Here is a 16,116-nt window from a genome sequence, read left to right on the forward strand (position 1 = left end):
TGAGAAGTGCGGTGATCTTCATCATCTTCATCACCGCACTTCTCATGATGTTGCCTCATTCGCGCCACCAGGCCTTGCATCTCTTTGTTGCATCGTTTGCATTTTGCACGCATGCCTGCCTTACCGATAGGCGAAGGAGCTTCATTAAAATATTCCCAAACTGGGTCTCTTTTACGGCTTGCTGCCATTATAAGGAAAGAATGTAATAAACCTCAGATCGTACACACAAACAGATCCAGACTTGTCTGTCTGTGGCTATGCTGCAGTATTGTGCTCAAAGTTTCACTTTCATTTTCTTGTCTGCTTGCCCTTCCTCCTCCTCACACTTAGATTCACATTCTTCTTGTGTTGTGCAGATCTATTCCACTCCAAACAATCAGAAACATATTGTCTAACTTCTTGGACTTGGCACTGAAGGGGTTGATTCTGTATTCATAGGTTTGTAGAACAATAGGATTAAGGTCTTTTTCTCAACTCTGTTCATGTTCTAACATTTTTGCCGTGAAGAAGAGGCTGGGACCTCTGCGGAGTCAAATTCAGTTAGGTAGAAACTTTGATTTAAATCACTGATTTAAATCAAGCCTTACTGACTAGTGATTTAAATCGTGATTTAAATCAGTTAGATTTAAATCAAATCCACCCTGATCACAGCCACTTAGAAAAGCGCTGTGGCAACCCCAGCGAGAATACATATACTGAGCTGCAAGCATGTAATGCTTCTGGCATCCAACTTGGATATTAATGAGCTCCTATCTTCTCACCAGAGGGGTCTCTATCGTATTTCCGGGGGCGATCGACAGGTGAAGGAGCTAAAACACAAACTTCTCTATGGGAAAGTTAAGTCTCATCTCCTTGCAAAAGAAGATATTCACGCCGTGTGCGGAGTCTTAAAGGATTTCCTGCGAAACCTGAGCGAGCCTCTCCTGACCTTCTCTCTGCACTCGCAGTTCCTGGACACTGCCGGTAAATGCAGAATCATGGAAGACGGCAAGGTGAAAATGACACATTTGGTGATTTTCTTAACGTTTTTATTTCTTTCCTTTTACGTCTAGATATTATCAATGAAAACGATAGTAAGTGTGAGATGTGTGTGACTGTTCAGGAGCTTCCCCCCGCTAACAGAGACACGCTGGCCTTCCTGATCCTGCACCTGTACAGGTAACGACCCCTCCGTACACCCACGTTGGGTCATTCACCTTCCGTCCACAAACCCACTCCTAAGTGTATTTAGAAAGCTGATGCTCCGTTTGGTGCTTGTTGCTGATATTATCCGATTTGGTGGAAAATAAAATGGCGCTACAAAGCAATGCATTCCACGCCAGAACCTGTGGATATGCCGGACGTCGCTGATTAACAGTGGGGTCTGTTTTAAATAACAGATGTGTTCAAGAAAAAAATTTGAAAACTTTTTTTTTTTTTTTTTTTTTAACTTCAGAAAACTTTTAGACATGTTGTAAGTTGTCATTCAGACCACCTTAGATTACTGAAAGGAACATGCAGATGTGCTCGGTTGATCGCTAGGCACTTCAGCCTGGATTTTTTTTTTTTTATCCTCGGGGTCGGAGTTAGCAGAGTAATGGTTCTTAGAAAATATACAGTCCATACAACTCTGTCCTGGAGTTGTGAAGAATCGATCAAAGGTGGGGAGGAGGTGTAGCATGTTCGGCTGAGCACTTCTTCCCCTTTGTTTCAGCAATTGGGGGTCTCCACGCTCCGACCTTCCCTAAATCTTCTGAGCTCCCTTTTTGTCGTCCGCAGGGTGATGCGGAGTCCCGAATGTCAGATGGATAAGATGAACTTGTCTCGAGTGTTTGGTCCAACGATCGTCGGTCATTCGGTGCCAGATCCCAGCCCTCTCGTGATCATGCAGGACACCCCCAGGCAGGCCAAGGTCAGAGAGTCTAGGAAATGACAGATGATTGTGTCCACTCATGTTCACCTCGCTGACATTGGGTTTCTCGTCAGGTGATGTCTCTGCTGCTCTCGCTGCCGTCCGGCTTCTGGAACCAGTTCTTGTCCAATAATCAGGAAAATAAAAACTGTGATTCTGTGAGCACGGCACAAGGTGGGTCCGAGGAGCGAGCGTTTCCCAAAACCCACTTATTTAGGTTATGAGAATGGTGCACTTATATCGGACGTATACTGTGAGGAGGGACATAAACATTTCACGAGAACTAAGGGCCCTTATGTTCAGGATTTCTGCAGAGGCATTGTGGTGGAGTTGTCCTCCCAGAGCTGCATTCAAAGTTCGTCTGTCTTTAAGGGAACCTGTCATGTCCCCAAAAGCTATTAATCTGCAGCTTGGGGTTGTTCTGCCGGTTAATATCGTTCTATGGCTGCCCGGTCAACGCACTGAACGCCCGGCTACTGGGAGAAAATTGACTTTACTCCTCTGGCTTTCAGTCAGAGGCCGGCGCGGCTTCTGTCACTGCTCAGTACGTGGTGAGCGACAGCTGTTACTGCGCCCCGGCACTGACTGACAGCCGGCTCTCTACTGATGCACCGCTGAGTTTTTGGATCAGGTGTCCCAAAGTTCTTGTAAAAGGTCCTGAAGACTCAGATGTAGATTTCTGACTGTCCTGGGTCTGTGTTACGCCAGCGATCTCATATTGACATGTCCAATCTCTGTGCAGAGCGTCTGTTCCAGCCTTTGACCTCTCCCGAGATCACCACCACAGTCGCTCATCCCCTGAAACCCAAAAGGTCGTCTCCTTACTTGTAAGTATCGCCTTTGCTTAGGCTAGGTTCACATTGCGTTAGTGGGTGTCCGATTACGGACTCCGTTACATGGCGCAATTGTCGCAATTAACGCTATGTAACGGATCCGTTAGCGCACCCATTGACTGCAATGTGCTAACGGATCGATAACGTATGCCTTTTTCAGCATGCGTCAGCGGTGTGCCGTTAGTTTCGGACGGACCTCGAACGCTGCTTGCAGCGTTCAGGGTCCGTTCTTCGCTAGCGCAGATCGGGCATCTGCGCTAACGGGATTGCCAAACGCAATCCCTTTTTGGACATTGCGTTAGCGCATTCCGTTAGTGCAATCCGTTTAGTGGATACGCTAACGCAGTGTGAACCTAGCCTACACCTTACTGATGTTTCTTCAGGTTAGTGAGGCGGGTGACTGAAGGAAGGAGTGAGGGCTGGAGCAGATTAATTTCCAATTTCAGATGCTTCGAAAGAAAACATTATTTATATTTGTGAAGTTGGACCGTCTGTCAGCACAGAATGACTGTACAAACCAAGCACAGGCGCTCTGTGCTCAAACATTTAAGTGCATCTTTATCTGGCTGGGGAGAAGATAAAGGTAAAACAAGTAGGTGGGAAGATGCACTTAAATGTTTGCTCCCGCCATGATGCACCGAGCGCCTGTACTTGGCTTGAACAGTCATTCTGTGCTGGTAAAAGTCCATTTTAAAAGAAGTCGGTCAGCATAAAATGACTGTTCAAACCAAGCACAGGCGCTCCGTGCCCCCAGTGCAGATTTACTGTCCATTATAAGGCTGTGTGATGTCAGACACCCTGTATGCGCTCAGCCCCGTGTCCTGCTTTCTCTTCACAGAGCCGGCACTAATGGTAAAGTCGAGCTGCCGAAGAAGCCGGGAAGGTTCTTCACTTCTCCTAATGCTTGAAGGGGTTAACTTCACCTTGTCACTGTCACTTTTTCACTGTGCACGTATTCTATACCCTTACATTGTCACTTGTGTATGTCCGTCTGTGTGTGGACAGACCCTGACACGTTACTGCTGTGAATATAATTTATTTCCTATTAATATTTATATAATAACGGTGAAGCTTCATTGTTGTTTTTCCCTTTTGCTATTTACAGCAGAACGCCTATAGGTAGAGGATGCTCAGCACCCGCCCTGTAGGAATATTGGGCTGCGTTCCCACCATCAGCTTTGAATGGATGCAGAAAATCTGCAGCATAACTCAGTGGGAACGCAGCCTTAAGACTCGCCATGCTTTCTTGCAGCGACCCAAAGTGGGACTTTGGACAAATGGAAGAACTCAATGATTCATGTTTCCTAGATGTCAGCAGGGGGGTCTGTCCTGGAAACGCTAATCTCATACAACTTACAAGTGAGGTTTGGTGGGTGGTGTCGGGCTTAACCCCTCGCTGACATCTGCTGTACATGGAGCGTGCACCAGACCTGGTAGGTGAGGGCTGCTCGTCACTCTGTGCACCCCAAGACCCGATTGCAGTGTTGCCATACGCACCAGCGGCCTGCAAGGGCCACCATGACTAGGCACGTCCGTGTTCCTGAAGACTAGACTTAAAAGGAGGCTGCGATTTTTACTATACAGCTGTAATATCTCATAAGGGAACGGGGGCGAACCACTTTTCCCTTCATAAGAAATAGACATTTAAAAAAAAAAAAAGTTGGTTTTGTTGCATCCGTAAAGTCTTGATCTATTCAAATAAGATTTAACCCATCTAGTAAATGCCATAAAGCCAGAACTGCGGTTTCTTGCCTCTGCAAAAATGGAATAAAAAGTCATCTCAATGATGTATTTAACCCAAAATTGTATCCATAAAAGCTCAGTCAACGGAAAAATAAAGTGGCGGGGCTGAGAGCGCTGACACAAACCAAACTTTTTTTTACTACTGAATTTTTTTCAGCACTAGGAAATAAAACCTATGCAAGTTTGGGAGAGGTGTAATCGTATCGACCCAGAGAATCATGTTAACACAAAGTAAAATTGTGAGGTTTTTTTTTTCCTCAGTTTTTTTGCCACTTACCGTAGTTCCCCTTCCACCTTCATTTTTCCAATACATTATATTACAAAATAACGTGAATGGTTTCATTCAAAACTATAACTTGTCCCCCAAAAATTATATGTAATAAAGTTATGGCTCTTAGACATAGGGGAAGGAAAAAAAATGCAGTGAGAAAGGATGAAACGTGTCCTTTGTGAAATGCCTGGTGCAGGTTTACAGCCGCTTCTAGTGGCCGACTCTTCTGTCATCGCTGGGGGCTTCTTGGCAACTAAACTCTGTCACGTCAGTGTACCTTTTTTTAAATTTTTTTAAAAATGGGGGGGAGGGGAAGGAGGCTAGGTGATAAATCCAACCACTCTGAGCCCCACCAAGCCACAGAACGGGACTTTTAACCCATTAGTATGCATGCCCGACTGCCACTCTATTTTTCTAACTGGGATAAAAGTTCCTTGTTTTGCCAATTGGAGCAGGTCCTAGAGCGGATTAATAACTTGTGACCCTGCAGATAACTTATTAAACAGACCACCCTTATCTGCCAGAGCGGCTTTCTTCACCTGATGCTATAAAACTGCAGATTTCCTGCCTTGATGGCACCTCAATATTCAGAAAATGCACCCACACGGGCAAAAGTTGAATTCAGACATCCGTGTATCACTGTCCGAGTACAAACATCTGGATTCTGCCTAAAATTAAGAGTGGATTAGTAAATCTGCCCCATTAGGAATGAAGCTAAGAGGAAATAGGAGGTGTCCTAATATTCAACTTTAGTGTAAATTAGCAAAATAAAGTGAATAATGTAAAGTTACATTTTGTACATTAACCCTCAAACAAAATGTTTTTTTCTACAGTTACTTGTATATAGATATATCCATGTTCATCCTTCTTGACGAGACTTATTTTCCTGCAGAGGATGACGGTAAAGTTTTACAAAAATTGCACAAATCGCTTCTCCAAATGTAACTTTTAATAAACTCTCGATCAGAGGTCGGATGTGGAGGTCTCGGCCCCCCGGATGTTCTGGGTACGTGATATGTTACAGTGGAAATGATAGGAGCCTGGGTCGGGGGCTACAGAGCGCAGCAGCCGCCGGTGTTTAGTTATGTCTCTTGGCTGCGGTTCTGTTTTCACTGCCTGGAAGGAGAACGACCTCTGATCTCCGGCCGCTCTGTGGCCAATTTTTATCGGCAGCAGAAACTCCAGAGGTCACGTGGATGTGGAGATCCTGGTGCGCTGGAGGGGCCGCCGTCCACACATCGCAGTCCATGCCCTGAGCGCAGCTCAATGTCCCCAAACTATAAGATAATCTGATTCTTAAAGCTGCGACTCAGCTCCTTGTGGGGGAGGACGATGGAGTTTAAGATCACAACCTCCGCTGGGATGGAGACGTTACATCCTGCAGGAGAAAACAATGTAAGAATATACAGAACGCAATGATACAAATCACACGATTGTTGTCGTTCAGCAGCCACTTTAGGACAACTCCACCCATTTGCCAGCAGCTTTCTGGTGCACAAATACGACAGATTAGTTTGCTTTTCGGAGAACGGATTGCAGTTTACGAGATCCATTCTGGGTTCATATACTCGGATCTAAATCATCAGCCATATTTGACCACTGATCCAGGGGGGGGCAATTAATGCCCCCACAAACCCCTCAGTACATATCAGTAGCGCAGCCTCAAACTTTGCAGCTCTGCCACTTTAATTTATCATGGAACATAACAGGGGAGGCTGACACTGCATAGAGCCGCAGCGTCAAATATGCAGTGTCCAGATGTTACAGCATAGTGGAGGGGATTTAATGAAATCCCGTCTCCACTATGCGTGGTAACACGCACCCGGCGGCCCTGCGACTCCGGACATGTGCCGCGTCTTTTACGATCGCAGCATGTCCGTATACCTTGCAGCAACACAAGGTATAACACAGGGCCCTATGGTGGGGTGCGATGATCCCGGATGTGCGCTATGAATACATCTGGCATCGCGTCACAGAAGGGGGCGGAGCGGGTTTGCCGCTCCGACCAAACCGCCGGCCGTCCTGAAGGTAGACACGTACCCTAAAGCTCCTACAATCGATGTCAAACAGGTCAGGTCACCATGTCAGAGCCAGCAGAGAAAGTAGCAATTTATGTCTGGTACGGTCTTGTATTTTACTGGCTTTTCCTATCACAATGTTTAGTAGTAACAATAGCAAATAACTTTTAGAAATGTAGTATAGTTCTTCTGATTAGCAACGTTGCTCACACCATGCACAGAGCACTGCCGTAGTTTAGGTATCCGAGTAATATAGTGAGTTAGTTGCTAGTGGTCCAAACTATGGATACGTAAGCTTCTACAATGCCCTACACATTGGGAATGTGACATAGCGAATCAGAGGAACTATACTACATTTCTAATTGGAGGTATTTGCGAACAATATTATTACACTTTAATGAGCACAATACAGTAAATAATCAGCGGCTTGGCTGATTCTTCTGTAGGACCTTGTGTTATATATTTTTCTTCTTAGAATGAGAGGAGGAAATGGCAGGAATAAGAATACAAGCAGCGAGCCAAGCATAATTCTACTGCACGAAAAGGATTTCAACCATAGAAATTATATTAAACTGGACAGAGCTGGATACAACTTTCCAGTCTCGCAAACACAGTATGGAAATCGGCTCTTCCCGATGGAAGTAAAACTTTTACTTCCCACCATAGATGGACCTGGCAGGTTAATGTCCGCCCCAGCTAAGACCTTAATGTAGCACAAGACTAAATTCCACCTTCCGCTGTTTTTCCTATAGCCACTCGCCTTACATTCTCCAGTAATTTTTTGCAAAGTTTCTTACCCAGAATTGTGATTGAAGGTGTGAGCTTCCCTTCCCGGAACAGGGTCTCGCTATCTATTTTGGAGTAAGGGTCATTAGGATTGGGGTCACTGGGTGTCCCTTCCACGCGGGCCCATCGACCAATGCTGCTGTCCCAGCCGACTATGGTGTTTAAGACGCAGCTGTGATCCTGCAGAGTAAAACCAGTGAGCGCTTCATATAGTCAGGCAGTGGCACGTGGCTCTCGAGGACCACACTGTTTACCTGCAGCACAGCGCCATGTAATATGATGGATTCTCTCACCCGGACCCCAGCTCCGATGCTCACCCCCATACCAATGGACACATTGGGGCCCAGCTGTCAAGGTAAGAAAATGTAGAAATTTAAAAAAAAAAAAAAAAAAAAAAAAAATTTATATTAACATTTATGCTCTTCAGTGCTGCACCAATCTGTTAGGCTGCAGTGATATTACCACTGCAGCCAAACATCGGTGGAGAGACTGTGCTAGATCTGGTAAGGATCAATAATATTCAGTTTGGGTTTTTCCCCATTGTACGGCATAAAGTTCTCTAGAATGGGACAACTCGTATAAGGAGGAGTGAAATAACTCCAGACTACAGTGGGTTTACTTGTAGTCTGTTACCGGGAAAACACAGATCTTACACGGAGTCTGTTACTATTATGCAGAGGTCCAGGGTGGTCCGCACTGATCATGTCCGCTTTTCATACAGTTCCTGGCATTGAACTCTGTGAAATTCTGTCTGAGCACGAACAGTCTGGCGGTCTCCTGCTCTGACTCTACAGCCTCATATGGCCCTGGGTGCGAGCAGGAGTCCTGCAGACAGTTCATGTTGGGACAGAGTATGATGGATGCGAGAAGCAGACTGGTGCCCAGGACGCAGCGCTCAGCCCATGAACACCCTTATATTATGGGGTCTGTGTCCCGAAGTTTTCATGTACAATACGGAGTTGCACCAAACACCTACACCTAGTACGGACCCATAAAAATCTGTGAACCCCCCCATGTCATCTCATCATGCCAGATACAGTTACTCACCACGGCGGTTGGATCGACATTGGCGGTGGGATGGATGTACACCTTTCCTGCGGGGGGGAAAAAATAAAAGCCTTATAGAATATATTACAGAGTGGCAGACAAGTCTGACCCCGGCACGATGCCAACGGTGGGGCCTGGGGAGGTTGTATTCATAGTAATAAGATAATGTTCAGCCGTACCCAGTATGATTGGGGCCCCCTCCTGATTGTGTGCCAGTCTCTCGGGATGCGTTCTGTGGTACTGGTCCAGATACAGGCGGCTGGCATAAATGGCTGATCTGGAGGATGAGGACACAACACACAGCAGTGAGCTGAGCGGCCATGTGTCTGCGTTGCGCTCGACCTGGGAGCTCACACTCACCCTGCGGACTTTATCTGACTCCAGAAGCCGTCTGTTTTGTAGACATAGAGCTGCCCCCGTCCGGCTAGCTCGGTGAATATGTCCTGCTCCAGCCTGATCACCTCCGTCCGCTGCCAGCTCGAGTTCTCCTCGCTGCAACACAAGGGAATACAATGGGTTTATTCAGTCCACTTTATTTGCAGCATTCAGGTGTTGACTGCTTTCTGGCTGAGCCCGACTTCTCACCGCTGCCCCCTGCTGGCTCAGTGTGCCCACAGCACATGGTGATTCTGAGCGGCGCCATGCAGCAGGTCCGGACTTCACGTGTAACATGTAATTTACCAACCGACAAAAAGAAGGCGCAGAACATTCTCATCCACTGCAACGTTACCGCAGGAGGATCAGACGCCTCCATGGAAGACGCCGTGCCGGCCATATCAGTGGTCACTCAGCTTCCCCAGAAAAAAATGAGACTTGCACAGGATTAGAAGAACATGGCCACCCTCTCCTAAACCGGATACGTGCATTGTGTCATTACAGCTGGGGCTGTGACTATAATGAAGTGAATGGTGCTGAGCTGCAATACCAGACACAACCTGCACACAGGAGGGGTGTCATTTCTGAAAAAAAAGCTGCCATGTTTCTCTATTCCTGGGCATCCCCTTTAAGAAACAGCAAAGCAATGTACAGACAGATGCTTCTAGCTGAGAAGCCATTATTCATCATATCCAGCCATTAAAGGGAATATATTACCCATCATTTCATTTACAAGTTATATCCTGATTATTATTGTATTACTAGACTATCTGCTTGCTGAATGCACTTTCCAATGAACTTGCTGGAGTCAAGGAGGTGGAGCCACTGAGCAGAAGAGTCCAGCTGTCCCTGCCCTACACTCGCCCAATCGGGAACAATGCAAGTCATATTAGGCCAGTCTGCAAACCTGCGCATGCGGATTTCTGTGCAGAGTGATGGAGCCGGGACAAGTAGCCTCAGCATCATTGCTGCACTGCAAATATACTGTTTATGTAAGGCTACTTTCACACTAGCGTCGTTTTGAATATGTCGTTTAGGGGAAAAACCGCTTCCTGCAAAGTTGTCTGCAGGATGCGTATTTTTCCCCATAGACTAACATTAGTGACGCATTGCCACACGTCGCAACCGTCGTGCGTCGGTCTGTCGGCACCAAAAAACGTTGCATATAACGTTTTTTGGTGCGTCGTATGCAGCATTTCCGACCGCGCATGTGCGGCCGGAACTCCGCCCCCGCCTCCCCGCACCTCACAATGGGGCAGCGGATGCGTTGAAAAACAGCATCCGCTGCCCCCGTTGTGCGGCGCATTCACTGCTAGTGTCGGTACGTCGGCCCGACGCACTGCGACGGGCCGAGTACGACGCAAGTGTGAAAGTAGCCTAAGGCTACTTTCACACATCAGTTTTTTGCCGTTAGGCCGGGATCACACATGCGAGAAACACGTCCGTGTCTCGCATGTGAAATCCAAGCTCTGGCGCCAGCACTCCAGAGCGGAGCGTGCGGCTCCATGTGTTGCTATGCGGCCGCACGCTCCGCTCCACAGTGCCGGAACCAGAGCTTGGATTTCACATGCGAGACACGGACGTGTTTCTCGCATGTGTGATCCTGGCCTTAGGCTCAATCTGGCGAATTTTGAAAAAAAACATCTGGCAAAAGTTGCCGCCGGATCCATTTTTCTCTCATAGACTTGTATTTGTGACGGATGGCCTCAAGTTTCATCCATTTTTCACAGGATACGTCGAAAATTTATTTTCCGGCAGCTGGAGAAAATGGACATAGTAACGTTTTTTGTGTCCATCGAAAAAACGGACAGTGATGGATCTGGCGGCGTTTGCTATAATGGAAGCCTATGGCGCCGGATCCGTCAAATGACTGAATCCGGCAACTTATTCTGTTTTTTTTTTTTTTTTTAAATTGAGCATGCTCCGTAGCATTTTCCATTCTGGTCTCTCTCTCTCTCTCTCTCCCCCCCAGTCCCCGGATCAGCGAGTCATCAGATCCAGCAAAAAAAGGGATCCGTCGCATTAGTTTTTCACTATTTGCGACGGATCCGTTTTTTTTCAAAATTCGCTGGATTGAGCCTGACGGCAAAAAACTGATGTGTGAAAGTAGCCTAACAGAACTAGAGGACAGCAGCACCTGTGCAGGATTTCTAGAGATCGGCTTTAGTGCAGAGATTGCTTGACTCTTCCCTTGGCGGGTATCTAACACAGCGCTTGCAGAGGAAAAATCTCGTGACAGGTTAACTAATTTGTTAATGTGAAAAAATGTGATGGAAACAACTGGCGATTTCCATTTCCAGTAGATACATTCCCTTTAAGAGCAGAGATGAAAGACAAGAGGAAGCCAACAGGTTGTAGAATGGTTGTGATGAGTGAATAGATCTGAGAGCTTGGGGAGGTGCCATCACCGCCGGCGGTGCCCAGGCCGTGTGCCATAAACCGCCAGCTGTGCCCATGCCATGTGCCGGTGGCCACACAGCACTCACCTGATGCTGGAGGAACAACTGGCCGCACATGCAAGAAGCACAAGGAACATAGAGGAAGAGGAGGAAAAAAGAAGAAGAATGAATGTACATGAAGAAATGATAAATGAAAAAGGGAGACACCACAGCATTGGAAAGGAGGGGATACGAGGGCGCATCCGGGCTGGAGAGAAAGGGAACGGGCGACTCACAGCTGCACCTCCTGCTGGTTGCGTTGGAAAACCTCAGCGATGTGCTGGAATATTGAAGGCGAGAAGAGGTAGATGCCGCAGTTGATGATGTCGCTGACAAATGTACTCGGCTTCTCCACGTAATGCAGGACCTGCAGGGGACAAAGACAGACAACCATGGAGCACAATGATCAGATCCTGCCTGCAGTCACCACTAGGGGGAGACCAAGGTCTTACAGAGGAACTGTGAGCCTGTATGCAGCGAGCGCCACCTAGTGGCAGCAGCAGGAGGCTACAATTTCCTTTGAATTGTACAGAGGATTTTGGGCACCGATTGCACGGTAGTAATCTATCCCCCATCCAGAGGCTGCCAGGACTGGGAGAAGCCTCTTATTTTTCTGTAAATTTGGTCAGCCAACCAGTGTCCTATCATGGCATCACCTCCGCCGTCTCCCGCCACCACGTTACCTCCTGGGTATCTGCCTTTGCCACGATGCAGCCGTAATTCAGAGACTGAGTCCTATTCGCCTGCAAACAGGAAGTTGTACATAATTATAGGCAGCACATGGGTATATTTACCATAATGAAAGCAAAAATATGAAAATAAGGCTTAAAGGGATGAGCCACTAAATAAGATCCCCAAACCTGCCATCTTCTGTCCTAATCAATCACACGGCTCGCTACACTTGGAATGACTGTCAGACTTTACATAGAAACTAAAACTTTTCCAGCAGATCTCTATCTTGAGCTTCTCAGAGGATCTGTCACCAGATTTCCCCATATAGACTGAATACATTAATAAATAAGCCTCCTTCACCTGATGGCTGTGGTGTACTTACTGTGAAGCCTCGTGTCAGAATGGCTGTATAGGTTATATTTAGTGATAAGCAAGTATACTCATTGCTCGGGTTTTCTCAAGCACGCTTGGATGATCTCCGAGTATTTATGACTGTTTGGAGACTTAGTTTCATCACCGCAGCTGAATGTTTTACAGCTACTAGCCAGCCTGAGAACATGTGGGGGTTGCCTGATTGCTAGGGAATCCCCACATGTAATCAAGCTGGCTAGTAACCGTAAATTATTCAGCTGTGGTGATGAAAACTAAATCTCCGAGCAGTCATAAATACTCGGGAGATCACCCGAGCAACGAGTCTATTCGCTCATCACTAGTTATATTCAATCTAGGCCGATCTAGCCTGACTGACAGCTCCACAGTGTCCATCTGCCCTGCTGAGATCTCACGCTGTCAGTACAATCTGCAGCTGTCAGTCCAGCTGGGTGAGTGACCAGTGACAGATTTTCTGTCCATTAGGCTTACCGTGGTTCCCAGCATGATGTATCTGTGCGTCTCTTCATGTTGCTTCTGAAACCTCAGCATTTGGGAGAGAGGAAATTCACAGCAAACATCTGCGTTCATCACAAAGAATGCCTGTGGTCCCCCGGAGAGGATCTGGTCGCGGAAGTGATAAATGCCTCCTCCAGTACCCAGGGCTGAAAATTCCTGCAGATACCTGCACGAGAGGTTAGGAGACTGTGACATACAGCGGAACAACTCATACCGATATAAGCCGATCATCTAATTTACAGTCACATCCAGAGCTGCACTCAAAATTCTGCTTCCTTCCCCATCGTCTCAGATCTCACAGCTCCCCGCACCCTCCTTCAGTTTTGCCCATCATCTCACCTGATCGCTACTTTAAACTCTTGCTGCGCTGTGACAAGGAAGCGGCTCAGGGCCTCATTGGGCTGATAAAATCCGATCAGTAAGATCTCCTTCAGGTTTGGCACCTACAAGAAAGGATGGTGTCACATGGGTTGTTACTACAGATGGGAAATCTCGAGTAACGAGTATATTCACTCGAGCATGCTCGGGGGTCCTCCGAGTATTTTTTAGTGCTCAGAGATTTAGTTTTTCTTGCCGCAGCTGAATGATTTACATCTGTTAGCCAGTATAAGTACATGTGAGGATTCCCTAGCAACCAGGCAACCCCCACATGTGCTTATGCTGGCTAACAGATGTAAATCATTAAGCTGCGGCAAGAAAAACTAAATCTCCGAGCACTAAAAAAAATACTCGGAGGACACCCAAGCATGCTCGAGAAGTCTCGAGTAACCAGTATATTCACTCATCACTAGTTGTTACCAGTAATATTACAGTACTGGTGTATAACTGGAATCGAACAGGTGGACAGTCCCTGCATCACTTTACCTCCAGGCCCTCAGGTGTACTGTACACAGGTTACAGAGATCTGTTCCTGGCTTGTTAATCCACATCAGTGCAAGACTAGAACCAGTCTGTACAGAGCAGATTTCCAGATGAAGACTGATTCCTAATCAGCAGAGCAGTGAAGTGCCCTACAACGGCGCCATCTATACCCGCGTGACTGGGTCGGGTAGTGCAGCTCAGCTCCATTTAAGCAAATGAAGTTAATAGAGACCTTTCTGCTGATTCCTGCTGCCCATATCAGCATGTGTTTTATGCTGAGGCACTTCAGAAAAAAATACACTGGCCAGGGACTACGTGTCTCTGATAACTAGTCCAACAGGCCGATCCCTGCCTCAATCCCCCAGAGTGACAGGTCTCGCACTGTATACACACAAATATTGAGAGACATGGGAGTCTATGGGAGCGGGGTGGGGAGACGCTGAGACACATAGTCCTTGTATAGGTTCTCTGTCACGCTGCAGCGAAAAACATCCACAGCTGCAATAACATAGGAAGATGAGAGAACCTGCGTGAGACAGCCGGCCTTTTCCCTTTAAGCTGCAGGACCAGATACCGCCATCTATACGAGGATGGTACTATGGCGAGTCCAGCACCGACCTTCCCCCAGCCGAACATATCACACAATGATGACCAATCAGGTTAATCTGTAAAGAGGTTCTGCAGCGCTGCTCACTTCTGTATTAGGAGGAGAGTAGCGTTGAGCATGTGGCGGGGACAGTGCAGATGACCCATCATCAGCCCCGCTCGCCTCCCAATGCGGACGTGAGCAGCGCTGGAGAGCTCCTGTACTGTAGATCCTACCTTGCTGCACGCCTCGATGTGATGCTGTAACATTGGGACCCCGGCAATGGGGAATAGGGGCTTGGGAACTTCAAAAGACAATGGTCGAAACCTGGTACCTAGAAAGCAGAGAAGAGACCCCCATAAACCCGAGATCCACACTGGAGTTACTGAGGACGGTATTTAGACCCCGCTGTTCGGCAGTGGAGACGGCACTGATTGGGCGTAGAGCTCGCAAGATGTAATGACCACACGTGAGGCCCAGGAACGCGAGTGCTGACTCCATTGTAACGGCACCGGAGGAGACGAGAAGTGGTTTTATTTCAACGGAGAATGAGAAGGGGTCGTCCTAGTTGTGAATGTTCCCCTTTAAAATCATTGAAAGGTGCAGCATTCTATCTACTCCAAAAAAAAAAATCTGACCCCCCAGTCACTGTCAGAAGAAGTTGGGGGGAAGCCCATTATTTGCACATGTCTATTGCTCCAGTGCATTGGAAAAAAAAAAAATCTGCAATAAATCTTGAATAAAAAAAGAAATGTTCCTGCCGTTTTGTGTATACAGGCCTATGTGTCTCCATGGTTACAGACTACAAATCAGCCTCCTGTGTGGTCTGACCCTGCAGTCATGTGGGGGCCGTCTGTGTTTCCATGGTTACACAGTGCACCTACACATGGGGCTGTATACGTAAGACGCTTGGAGGACTATTTGCAAAGCGGCTTCATTTTTCGTTTTCAGTGCATTGGGGAAATGGTTGCAGAAGTCTGCGCACCCTACAAGTGTATGGGGGCAGAGATGGCGGCAGGACGCACTCACCCTTCTGGGGGCCACCGATCAGGATGACGGCTTTCAGCATTTCTGCAGAATCTAAAAACGAGAGCGAAGCAGAAAAGTGAAATATACGAAGCGGCGACAACCTGACAACGCTCCGCTGAGGGAGGCGATACACAGACAAAAGGCAATGGAGTCACAATACTGGAAACTCAACAAAAATCTTATACAGGGACTACAAGTACCAGAATAACCTACAGCTGCTGGGAGTTGTAGTCCTTCAGGGCAGATAAGCCACAGAGTACAAGAGACATCGTACAGCAAAATAGGAGCTGGCCGTGCTGGTACTTGTATTCCCCCGGTACAGCACGACAGCCACAGACCCAGCCCGTCTCCCCATGACCCCCTCACAAGCCCCCGGTTACCTGCTCCAACCTCCACCTCACACTTCCGCCTCAGCCACTTTTAGGGCACGTCAGTCGGAAAGGAGGATGCCGGGAGTTGTAGTTTTGGCTGATTAGCGGCCCTGATTGGATGGAAGGCGACACGTGATGAGGGTACGCGGGTCATGCGTGGTCACCATGGTAATAACAAACCGACTTGACCGGTTAGTGACGTCACGCATAAAACAGGGAAACAGAAATGCCCACGTGGCCGTTCTGCCTCTGGTGACTGATCCGCGGCGAGACGTGACGTCAGAAGGAAACGCAAAGCTGCGGGCGC

At 47.5% G+C, this 16,116-nt stretch overlaps 2 protein-coding genes across 3 annotated transcripts in view; one reads left to right on the forward strand and one right to left on the reverse strand.

Annotated features, from left to right (window-relative positions):
* The window catches only part of LOC138644425 (rac GTPase-activating protein 1-like), a 30,684-nt gene extending 26,984 nt beyond the window's left edge, over nucleotides 1-3,700 (forward strand). Inside the window, exons 11-16 of the mRNA XM_069732770.1 lie at nucleotides 765-963; nucleotides 1,053-1,158; nucleotides 1,759-1,891; nucleotides 1,966-2,065; nucleotides 2,634-2,718; nucleotides 3,563-3,700. Of these exons, the coding sequence (XP_069588871.1) occupies nucleotides 765-963; nucleotides 1,053-1,158; nucleotides 1,759-1,891; nucleotides 1,966-2,065; nucleotides 2,634-2,718; nucleotides 3,563-3,632 (693 nt within the window). The 3' untranslated portion in view covers nucleotides 3,633-3,700. The remainder of the gene's footprint in view (nucleotides 1-764; nucleotides 964-1,052; nucleotides 1,159-1,758; nucleotides 1,892-1,965; nucleotides 2,066-2,633; nucleotides 2,719-3,562) is intronic.
* Nucleotides 3,701-5,470: 1,770 nt separating this feature from the next.
* On the reverse strand, nucleotides 5,471-15,898 carry GMPPA (GDP-mannose pyrophosphorylase A). 2 transcript variants are annotated; one of them, XM_069732771.1, is made up of 13 exons: nucleotides 15,819-15,898; nucleotides 15,439-15,489; nucleotides 14,646-14,743; nucleotides 13,302-13,405; nucleotides 12,936-13,128; nucleotides 12,086-12,145; nucleotides 11,639-11,769; nucleotides 8,950-9,081; nucleotides 8,769-8,866; nucleotides 8,590-8,636; nucleotides 7,797-7,889; nucleotides 7,554-7,722; nucleotides 5,471-6,116 (listed from the first exon to the last, which is right to left on the reverse strand). In XM_069732771.1, exons 2-13 carry the CDS (start codon nucleotides 15,476-15,478, stop codon nucleotides 6,016-6,018), a joined length of 1,266 nt encoding a protein of 421 aa, XP_069588872.1. In that variant the 5' UTR covers nucleotides 15,479-15,489; nucleotides 15,819-15,898; the 3' UTR covers nucleotides 5,471-6,015. The 2 variants fall into 2 exon arrangements, with proteins under 2 accessions (XP_069588872.1, XP_069588874.1); XM_069732773.1 differs by having other exon boundaries at nucleotides 15,652-15,820.
* Nucleotides 15,899-16,116: the final 218 nt, after the last annotated feature.

Source organism: Ranitomeya imitator, chromosome 7 (genome assembly GCF_032444005.1).
Source record: "Ranitomeya imitator isolate aRanImi1 chromosome 7, aRanImi1.pri, whole genome shotgun sequence".
NCBI classification, from domain to species: Eukaryota; Metazoa; Chordata; class Amphibia; order Anura; family Dendrobatidae; genus Ranitomeya; species Ranitomeya imitator.

What these genes read in the sequence shown, in the direction of transcription:
- GMPPA (XM_069732771.1), bottom strand. Translation starts at nt 15,478, where the DNA reads ATGCTGAAAGCCGTCATCCTGATCGGTGGCCCCCAGAAGG. An exon ending in ACATCATGCTGGGAACCACG is followed by an intron (nt 12,146 to 12,935) that starts GTAAGCCTAATG and finishes TCCTGTTTGCAG; the next exon opens with GCGAATAGGACTCAGTCTCT. An exon ending in CAAAGGCAGATACCCAGGAG is followed by an intron (nt 11,770 to 12,085) that starts GTAACGTGGTGG and finishes TGTCCCCTGCAG; the next exon opens with GTCCTGCATTACGTGGAGAA.